Raw genomic sequence first — 11,135 nt, 5'->3', positions numbered from 1 at the left:
GTATTGCTACGCGTGCAGACCATACATGCACGAGGTTGCCCGTGGGATGGATGTGCTCTCTATGTGGCAAACATCATTTTTTTGTGGGGGTGGCAAACATCATTTAGTTGAACTAGCATATTATTAAGGACAGTAAAACTGAGCCTAAACTGAGCCCTCACAACGATTTGAGTTTTTCGCCGTTCGTTTTCGCGATCTGGCCGTTTCTGGCTGTCAGATCTCTGGGTTAAGCAATCTATCCCGTGTCTGGTAAATAGTGGGCCATCTGTCCTATGGGCTGCTGCTCCAGAGGCCTAAACGGAGCCCTATGGTTAACTGGGCCGTCAGTCGGCCCATTCCAGGCTTCGCTAAAGAGGTCCAGTGTTTCGCGTCGCTGAAGCTGAAGGGGGGAGCGACCACGCCCATCCAGTCCCGATGGGTCGCTCGATTGGATCGACCGGAAGTGCGGGAAGCATCGATGCGCGCGTTGGGATCGACCAGAGGATCTGGGTCCAGCTGATGCGCTCCAGCGCGCGATTGGATGCGAGGTGCGCAAGGGGATCAACGGAGGCGGACAATGCGGGTGAAGAAAGGTGGGGACGAGGGCGAGGCGGTGGCACGAGCATGGAATCATCTGCTGTCGATTCGAGTTCGTTTGTCGGCGATTCCGTAATTAAATCGCAGTTTCTACATGCCATTACTGGTAATGGTTGCAGGTCAGTTACATCGTCGATTCATACTCTGTCTTTACTGTACGTACGTCCATATAATCCGTTCTGCTGTTGTTTGTCCATTCCCCTCCTCACTCCTGCAAAATCTTCTCAACGAGCTCCAACTAATTCTACTCGTCTTCCCCGTCGCCTGTCTGACATAGTTCCCTCTCCTTTCCCCCAAACTTATGCATATCCATTTTCTTACTTAGACTGTTCTTTTTGCTCCCAAATGAAAGCAGGTTTTTAAGCTCGTTGGAACTTGCTTACGGTGGGTTTGCTCTTTGCTGGTTCTGCTTGATTGCAAGGTGAAGCACTGCTTTCAAGTTGATGATTTGTGGGCTGAGTGTTAATTTGATTCTTATTAATTTCTATCGGTAAAATCATATGTCAGTACTTGCCTACATGCCCTGAACTCAACGAGGAATATAAAATATGTGTTTGGGAGTCGAATTTTTCATCCTCTCCAACGTAGTTAGAATTAGTTGTGCGTGAGATGTGTTGTTTTTTCATACTCTGAATTATTGGTGAAAGTCAGGTCAGTACCAATCCTATAATTTAGGTGTGTTTCTCTTGGTTCATAGATGTTCAGATATGTGAACTATTGGACTCGATTCTGTTTTTCTGAATGCTGTCTACAAAATTGCATCACTACAGTATGTGACTTCACTATGCATCAGTTTTCAGAAAGACAAGTTACAAATATGACGCGTCTCCATTTCAGTATGAGTTTGAATTTGGATGCACTAAATATTTCTGTATGACTTGTATCACATGAGTAGTTGGCTTACAAGTTATTTAGTGATTACTTTCTGTTGGTCAATATAAGTTCACCGTTTCTTCATGCTTTTTGTTAAGAATGTTTCTTTCAGACTACTAAGCTGCCTTTTAATAAACTGGTTGTGCAGCATCATGGACTATCCAAATGCAAACATGCACATCTTTCCAAATGCATTTGGAAACCTGATGTTTCTCCTCGATGCACGTCCGCTCCTGTCTCTTCCCTAGCAACCAGTTCATGTGCACTTTCCTGACCTCCAGGTCTGCGGTTGTGCTGATGAAGTCTGAATACTAATCTGAAGTATTTGTCTTGTCGTGAGAAACATAGAGAAATGAACAAAATGAGCGGCTCAAGGTGCTGCAGAACCTTATGCAGAGCGGAACCAAGGTGTGATGTTTAAAATCTTAAATTCTTAATCGTTCAAACTCCGACTGGAACAAATTTTGTACTCAATCGAACATCTGGCTGATGCTGACACGGCTCAAAATTTCTAATGCGTGTGAGACTCTGGACTTCAGGTGGACATCAGCGCGATGAAGAAGAAGTTCGCTACATCATAGCTACAGATCACATATTACCCTTTCTTACTTAATTAAGAATCTCGTTATCTTTTTCATGACTGCATTTTTTTGTCTTCAGAAAATTTTGTATGCAAATTGCATTTTACCGTAAAATGAGACAGGCGCGGCAACATGCACTACTTTGAGGAGACACTTCATAGAAATTTTATTTTTTCATCAATTCCTATCAATATATTGTAAAATTGGATGGGCGCGGCAACGCGCGCCTTCAATGATCTAGTAAACTATATATGATGAAATATGTTACGATGTGAGCTAACACAAGAAAAAATCAAGAATTTTAGCACAAGCATGAATATTTATGACGAAGTGATTATACTAAAGTTCATGTTTTTTTTCTCCTTTTGTCTAACTCATGTTTGAATGCCTTTCATCATGAAACTGTATTCAGATATAGACTACATCCTTGCGTACTCGTGTATTTTTTCGTGATTTTTGTGAACTTCATATACATCCACGGACGCGTCCGCAGACTGGGCTAATTTGGCCCTCTATACATCCACGGACGCGTCCGCAGACAAGAGCCGGCCACCCCCATTTGTCCATCTGGCAACTACACCTCTGTTTAAACCCTTGAATCCATGTAAAGATCCGTACATATGGAAGGATCGAAGAGGTCGACTAGAGGGAGAGAGAGAGAGAGAGAGAGAATAGGAGACTATAAATTTCAGCTTAGTTACCAGTTTTAGTGATAATCAGGATAAAGTAAGTTCTCTCTCTTGTCCAAAAAGAAAAGTAAGTTCTCTAGATATATATATGCAATCTATGGTGGGAACAACCTACATGAAAAGCAAGCTAGAAACAAGTTAAGCAAAGAAACAAGATAATTAGCAAGCCAACAAACGTACAAAGCAAGTAAATGAACGATAAAAGATAAACCACACAAGTAGGAGACGCGGATGTATCCCAAAGCTCACACTCTTTAGAGAGTGCTAACCTCCAATGGAGAAGTCCCAAGGCCAAAGCTCTAGAATGTCACCAAGTGGCTCACCATAACCCCCCTTTTAGTCATCCCCAACAGATGAACCCCAAATGAATTGTGGTTAATCTCAAAGGCGACCACTAGATCTTTACAAACTTCTCAGAGCACACCACACGCGGGGAAGCTTCTAGGCCTTGACTCCTACTACCTAGGAGCCCCAAACCTCAAAGAGTAACAAGTTTGCTGATGAACAGTTGAGGGGATTACTAATTGGTTTGATGGAAGTGTAGACTGGGTGATTCTCTTCCAATCCCCAAAGTTTGGTGAAATCTGGGTGGTGGGACCGAGAGTAATTGAGCTTTTGAGGTGTAATAATTGAGAAGCAACTCAAACCTGGTAATTAGGGTTGGGGGTGGAAGAAGGGTGGGTTTAAATACTACCCTCCTCCAAAGTGATTGTTACCACCTTGGGGCCGTGCGCATGGGGTCACCCGAGAGCTAAACCCTAGACCCCACGTGCACGAGTGTCACAGACCCCGGGCGCACTGGGTCTATAGAGAAGAATTCCCTGGACCCTATGGACACAGCCCGTGAACCCCACACTAGTGCACGAATGGCTAGTAGTGGTGTGCCAAAAACTACATTGGTGGCTTGTTACCACCACACCATTAATATGGTGCAACTGGTAAATGTTACTGGTGGCATGCTTTCCCCATTCCACCGGTAACAGACATACCAGTGCATTTTGAGACGACAAGAAAAAATAGCCAAAAATGTTGTCATGACATCATTTTTTAGTTGAACGTCAATAGTAATATTATATAATATTGAAGTTTGACACTATTCTTAAGTTAAAGACTTTGATATAATAATAATAATAGCATATAACATGTTCAGCAATGTAGTAACAACATAGTATGACTAGTAGCATATTACGTGTTCAAGGAAGTAGTAACCTAGTATGACTAGTATCACGTAACATGTCCAGTAAGGTACTAACATAGTATGACTATATATAACATGCCTACTAACTAGAGTCGGAGACAAGCTCTACATGGTCGTAGTCAGAAGAGTCGTACTCAAAGGAGTCAGGGTCCGAGGGCTTCTAGTACAGCATGACGCCCTCATGGCCACGGTCGAGAAATGCTACTGTTCATTTGGGCCACACAGACCAGCCCAATTAATGGAACAGCGCACTGCGCGAGTTTTAATAAAAAATGCTCATTGGCTCGGCCCAATAGCACAATATGATGCTAAGAGGGTGACATCAAAGATATATTCATATAATACATCTTCACTTATCATACCAAACCGACATGCATGCGTCGACGTTTAAACCTGATAGGTGGGGGCCAGCAATCAATTTGAGAGAGGGGGGAGGATGACAGGAGAGGGTTCCACCTGTCATCTCCTACCTCGGGGCATGGAGGACGATGAGCTCACCTACAACAATCTTGGGCACGACAATGCGAGCGGATGGCACCATCCTATTCATAAGACTCTCGTATGTTCATGGGATGTTGATGCTCTCTCTGGAGAGCACCGGGGCCAAGCAAGCAATGAGGTAGGGCGGTGGAGCTTAGGAGGCAAGATCATGCGCTTGTTTGGGTCACCCAAACCTGAAATTGGCGCGCTCAGAAGTTATAGGGGGGGGGGGGTCAATGGAGGCTCAGAGACGAGAGCGACTGAGAGGAGAGGGTCGAAAGAGAGAGAATTTAGGGTGACACCGAGGCAGAGCTCCAAGGACGATTCTGAGCACTATGACCAATAGGGGAGGAGCTGGGGTGTAGATAGTGATTTGGAGTGCGAGGCATTGATGATCCCAGAGTGCTCTATTTATAAGCCTTCGCCCGGTGTACCATGGGTAGCAGACAGCGAGGTCGAGTCGCTCGACTCCGCAGGCGAGGAACAAGACAGGGGCGGAAAACTGCGAGTGTGAGCTCATGGAAGTTCCTTTGTGTGTTGGGAGCAAGACAGATGGTCAGGGGAGCGCGCGCATGTGAGCTCGACCATTAGTTGTGGGCGAGGGAAAAGTGCACACTAGGCTTGGGCAGGATACATATTGGAAGGGGGGTCGTCTTGGTGGCGTGCATGAGACGCCCAGGGGAGGCTGGCGGTGAGCGGGGAGAGACTGAGGAGGTCGGAGTGTTCAGGATGCGCGAAGCTACAGTGTGATACGTCCATTTTGCATCATGTTTTCCTACTGTTATTTATGTTGTTTTAGTGTATAATAATGCTTTTTGGAGTAATTCTAATGCCTTTTCTCTCATAATATGCAAGGTATACACAAAGGGGGAGAATTCCGGCAGCTAGAAATCTGGACCTGAAAAAGCTACGTCAAGCTACCTATTCTGCGCAACTCCAAATGAGCTGAAACTTCAAGAGGATTTTTTATGGAATAAATAAGAATTTTTGGAGTCAATAAGTACTAGAGGGGGCCCACCAGGTGGGCACAACCCACCTGGGCATGTCAGGGAGACCAGGCGCACCCTGGTGGGTTATGCTCACCCAGGCCCACCTCTGGTGCCCCTATTTTGGTATATAAGTCATTTTGACATAGAAAAAAATAAGGAGAGGACATTCGGGACGAAGCGCCGCCATCTCAAGGCGGAACCTGGGCAGGAGCACTTTTGCCCTCCGGTAGAGCGATTCCGCTGAGGGGACTTCCCTCCCGGAGGCGGAAATCATCGTCATCATCACCAACAACTCTCCCATCTTGGTGAGGGCTATCTTCATCAACATCTTCAACATCACCAACTCCTCTCAAACCCTTATTCATCTCTTGTCTTTAATCTTTGAACTATAGATTGGTGCTTGTGGGTGACTAGTAGTGTTGATTACATCTTGTAGTTGATTACTATATGGTTTATTTGGTGGAAGATTATACGTTCAGATCCATTATGCTATTTAATACCCCTCTGATCTTGAGCATGATTATCATTTGTGAGTAGTTACTTTTGTCATGGGAGAAATCATGTTACAAGTAATCATGTGAACTTGATATGTGTTTGATATTTTGATGATATGTATGTTGTGATTCCCTTAGTGGTGTCATGTGAACATCGACTACATGACACTTCACCATATTTGGGCCTAAGGAAGTACATTGTGGAGTAGTTATTAAATGATGAGTTGCGAGAGTGACAGAAGCTTAAATCCTAGTTTATGCGCTATTCCGTAAGGGACTGATTGGATCCAAAAGTTTAATGCTATGGTTAGAATTTATTCTTAATACTTTTCTCGTAGTTGCGGATGCTTGCGAGAGGGTTAATCATAAGTAGGAGGTTTTTTCAAGTAAGAACAACACCTAAGCACCGGTCCACCCACACATCAAATTATCAAAGCAGCGAACACGACTTAAGCCAACATGATGAAAGTGATTAGATGAAATTCCTGTGTACCACTTATCATTTCCTTCTGCTCCTCGTTGGGTTCGACACTTTTACTTATCGAAAAGGCTACAATTGACCCCATATACTTGTGGGTCATCAAGGCTATTTTCTGGCGTCGTTTCCGGGGAGCGAAGCGCTCTTTGTAAGTGGAAATTGGTAAGGAAACATTATTACTACGTGCTGAAATTTATTGTCACTTGCTACTATGGAAAATAATCTTTGAGGGGTTTGTTTGGGGTATCTTCATCTTGACCAGAACCACAATTAGTTGCCCCTCAACCTACTGCACCTACTGAAAATATTGAATATGAAATTCCTTTGGGTAGGGTAGAACAACTGCTAGCTAATCACTAATGCAGGATGCTACTAACACGACACTACGATCAGAGACCCTTCGAGAAACTGTGTGCAATGCAATAATCGCAAACGGTGGTGTAAGAAAACCGTCAAAAATGTGGAAAATGTTTGCGATAACGGATGCATCAAACACGGATCAGATTTTAGTTGCGTGTGTGATGCAGGGCATACAGTTCAGTTCAATTAACTGTTTGCGATGAAGAGGAATAAAAAAATGGGCAACCAGATGAAGGCGTGTGCGATACATAGCATACGGTTCACTCGGATGAACTGTTTGTGATTAGGCAACACAAAAGAAATGGTCAGCCAGATCAAGGTGTGTGTGATATACAACATGCGGTTCACTCGGATGAACTGTTTGTGTTGAGACAAGAAAACAGAAAGTGTTCAATATAACAAGATGTGTGTGATACGCGGAAAACATGTTTGTAATCAGAAATGTGCGCGAAGACCGATAATAACACAGGCGATTGCTTCTAATAAGACGTATGTGATATGCTCTGTCTACACAACATGTATTGGCCATTAGGGGACGGGCGGTCGTCCGGATACGCTATAAGGATGCGAAGAGGCATCCTATATCAGCAAGGACTAGCTGCTCCACCAGTAGCTCATCTAAGAGAACTCTCAAGTTAAGTGTGCTCAGACTGGAGCAACCTTCAGATGAGTGACTGGATGGGAAGTTGTGTTGATGTTAAATTAACTGATATGACGGGTCATTTCGGTTCAAATGAGCTAAATGACACATTCCCTCAGCTAATTTAACCTCGAGGTCCGTGTTTTTTATTTTTATTTTATTTTATAACATATGTTAAAGAAGGTATACCGCATTACTTTTTGACAATGTGTATACATGGCATACAGTTGATCCATCCGACCTGTTTGTGATGGAATAAGCCGTGTGTGTTGTGGGCAAACGCTTGCTAGTGTACAACCGTTTGCGACTGATGAATTCATCACCGACGGGTTCCCTAGTGTGGTCCGTGTTCATCTCATCATCATCTACTTCTTGTGCTAGCTCGATGTTCCTTATATGCTAAGTTTCCATTAACTGATGGCGTTCTATGAACACACCACCGTTTCTCACCATTTCCTCGCCTGTTTCCCGTCACCCAGTGATATTGCACATAAACCTAGGCGCGGCGCGATGCATAGAGGCAACAAGCACAACCTATAGCACATCCACCTTTTCCAAACATGCCAATGCACCAAAGCGCCGCCTCTGCCATCAACCTCGTTGACGAGGAAAACCAGAAGGCGCCACGGCCCGTCGAGGCCGCGGTGCTCCCCGTCAACGCGATGGACGACGCCATGATGCGCGTCATCGCCGGGGTTGAACAGACCCTTGGCGCATGGCGCTTCAGCACCGTGGATCAAGATAGGCATGTCAGCACCGAGAGGCTCCAGCTCGCCGCACAACATGATCGATGGCGCGCCGTAGAGCAATCTAGGCGTGTCCGCGCCAATAGGCTGCGGCTCGCCGCACGGCGAGAGTGTTGGAGCGCCGCAGAGCGAGAGGCGCGGCGCGCCGCACTGCAAGAGCAGATCCATCGGCGCTTGCCTGCTGTCGACATGGCGTCACAGCTGGGTACACGTCCCGTCAGTACCCCCATTCCTCGCCAGGAGTGGGCACAGGCCCTCTGCGCCGTACTTGCACCAGAGGTCGTCCGCGCCGTACTTGCACCGGATGCCCATCGCGCCGTTTGCCTTGTCTGCGGCCCGCTCGATGCCAACATGCTGGTCGATAGGCTCGACCGCCTCCTTGGCCCAGGTGTCCACCTGGGCGCAATAAAGGAACATGGCCGTCGCATCCTCGAAGTGGTGATCTCCGATGAAATAGCCAACTCGGAGCTCAAGATCGCGCTTCAGATGTACCGCGAGCGTGTCGACCGCTTGGATGAACGCCTGCACGAGTTCAGGCAGAGCCAAGAGCTAGCGTAGGCAAAGGCTACTGGTCATGGTCTCATGGGCGCGTTTTATTTTGTTGACGTTTTGACGTGGATAGCTATGTATTCGCAACAATCATACTATTGCTCTGTTTATTGATCTGTTTCAATGTGTGTACTATGTTTTCCGTTCTTATATGTTCTGTTTCATGTGTGTTTATACCCTTTCCATTCTGTATATGTGGATGATAACAGATAGATTTAAATTAGTATAAAAAATAGATAAAAAATGGAATTCATAATATATATAATATTTATTATTCATTAGTTCATCACATAATATATATAATATCGTCACATATACGTGATGATACTTAACTACTAGGTACAATGCATAAAATTGAAAACGAACAATACTAAAACTAATAATCCCTCCTGGGGCCAGTATTCCGGCAGCCCTTCGCCAGCAGCTTCTTGGTGCGCGGCGTCTTCCCAGAGCGGATGCAATACTCCGCCTCCTCCGCCGCGCAGCGCTTGACATGCCGATCTGCCTCTTGCAGGCGGACGCGCGCGAACGATCTTGCCATTTTGTTGGGCACCCACCGGAGCTCCTCGTCGCTGGCACGCTACAACTTATCGGCCCAGCTCCATGCTGCGATGAGGCGCCTAGCGCCTCTGGCCTTCCTCGCAAAGTATCCATCTTCGTACACCTCCTCCGTATGACAACGCGCCCGCCCCCAAAACTCCACTGCCTCCTTTTTCTAGGCGGCATCACGGGCTTCACAGGCCGCCTGGTACCTGACATCCTCCTCCGCCATCTCCTTCTTGAAAACCACTTGCCTGGCTTTCTCAGCCGGTGGCTGCGACTTCCATATACAAAGATCGTACTGGCCCCAAAACCAATCCAAAGTTGGGGGGGGGGGGGGTCCGATGCAACCTCGTCCAGCGGCGCGCAGGTGTCCTCATCGTTGCTCTTCAAGTGAGCGTCCTTGGGGGGTGGCGACTCCTCACCGGCGCGTCGACAGACCGGCGGCGTCATGGCAGAGATTTGATATATATATATATATATATATATATATATATATATATATATATATATATATATATATATATATATAGAGGGTGAGCAAGGGGAGGATCTAGATGACAATGTAGGCGGGACGATGTGAGCAAGGTAGTATTTATTGGCGGCCGGAATCTAGATCGAGGGGAACAGTACATGCGCCGGTCGCGGGAATTTACGAATACTGTAGTGTTAATTACACACGATTCCCGCAGCAAAATCCGTGTGTGAACATAATAGCTGACGGCTCCCAATGCAGAACCATGTATTATTAATAAAGCCCGCCACTCACCTTCCAAACCTCGAGGTGTGAAATAGAGTGGCAATCGTGTGGGGCCGGTTGTCTTGCCAGATTTTACATTTTTTTGAACACCAGATATTTACATCGTCTGATGATTTTTTAACTCGCACACAAGTACATAAATATATTTTTTCAAACCGTTATGGTTAGCCGTTGCATGTAGATGTAGTTCAAATTTGAATTACGGTCATTAAATGGCTAGAAAATCACTTAAATGTCTTCAAAAGGTCAAATGACCTCTGAAATTTTCCAAATCTTCACATGACAGTTGTATTAGTGCACATTACATGTGGAAAAAAAATTGAAGACCGTAACAGGAAGCTATCTGCCGTTCATCATCAAACATGCATTGTTCCCTTCTCGAAACCACGAGCCTTCTAGTGAGTTGCTCCGGTTTGTGAGGGGTGTGTGTCCAAACTTTCGTCAAACAAGCCAATTTTTTTACCATATCATTTTGGTGGCATGAAATTACATCAAGTTTTTCTGATCATTTCTTTAATTTTTTGGAATTAAAATGCCATGGCTCTCCATGTATGTACATGTGTCCATGCCGTGAGACCAATATGTTTGAAAATTCCTTCTAATTTTACTGCATGGAATTAACTCGCACACAAGTACACAAATATGATTTTTCATACCGTTATGGTTAGCCGTTGCATGTACATCTAGTTCAAATTTGAATTACGGTCATTAAATGGCTAGGAAATCACTTAAATGTCTTCAAAAGGTCAAATCATCCATGAAATTTTCAAAATTTTCACATGAGAGTTTATATCAGTGCACATTACACGTAGAAATTTTTTGAAAGCTGTAAGAGGAAGCTATCTGCTGTTCGTCATCAAACATGCATTGTTCCCTTTCGGAACCACGAGCCTTCTAGTGAGTTGCTCCGGTTTGTGAGGGGTGTGTGTCCAAACTTTCGTCAAGCAAGCCAATTGTTGTACCATATCATCTTGGTGGCATGACATTACATCAAGCAAGTTCTCATGTTTTTTGATCATTTTTTAATTTTTTGGAATAAAAATGCCATGGCAATCCAGGCATGTACATGTGTCCATGCCGTGAGACCAATATATTTGAAAATTCCTTCTAATTTACTGCAGATGGAATTAACTCGCACAGAAGTACATAAATATGATTTTCCAAACCGTTAGGTTAGCCGTT

At 45.0% G+C, this 11,135-nt stretch overlaps 1 protein-coding gene across 3 annotated transcripts; it reads left to right on the top strand.

Moving 5' to 3' along the window:
- The first annotated feature begins 388 nt into the window (after positions 1 to 388).
- LOC123133967 (uncharacterized) lies at positions 389 to 2,086 on the top strand. Of its 3 annotated transcripts, XR_006465449.1 has the most exons (4): positions 389 to 695; positions 932 to 997; positions 1,598 to 1,857; positions 1,989 to 2,086. XR_006465449.1 is itself a non-coding variant. In XM_044553339.1 (3 exons), the coding sequence occupies exons 1-3, from the start codon at positions 415 to 417 to the stop codon at positions 1,762 to 1,764; spliced, it is 381 nt and encodes a 126-aa protein (XP_044409274.1). In that variant the 5' UTR covers positions 389 to 414; the 3' UTR covers positions 1,765 to 2,086. The 3 variants fall into 3 exon arrangements, 2 of the variants coding, with proteins under 2 accessions (XP_044409274.1, XP_044409273.1); XM_044553339.1 differs by having other exon boundaries at positions 1,731 to 2,086; XM_044553338.1 differs by having other exon boundaries at positions 1,598 to 2,086.
- The last annotated feature ends 9,049 nt before the right edge of the window (positions 2,087 to 11,135 follow it).

This window comes from Triticum aestivum, chromosome 6B (genome assembly GCF_018294505.1).
Source record: "Triticum aestivum cultivar Chinese Spring chromosome 6B, IWGSC CS RefSeq v2.1, whole genome shotgun sequence".
Classification (NCBI taxonomy): Eukaryota; Viridiplantae; Streptophyta; class Magnoliopsida; order Poales; family Poaceae; genus Triticum; species Triticum aestivum.
Note: the sequence above shows the minus strand (reverse complement) of the source record. Positions and strands in the feature narration are given on the sequence as shown.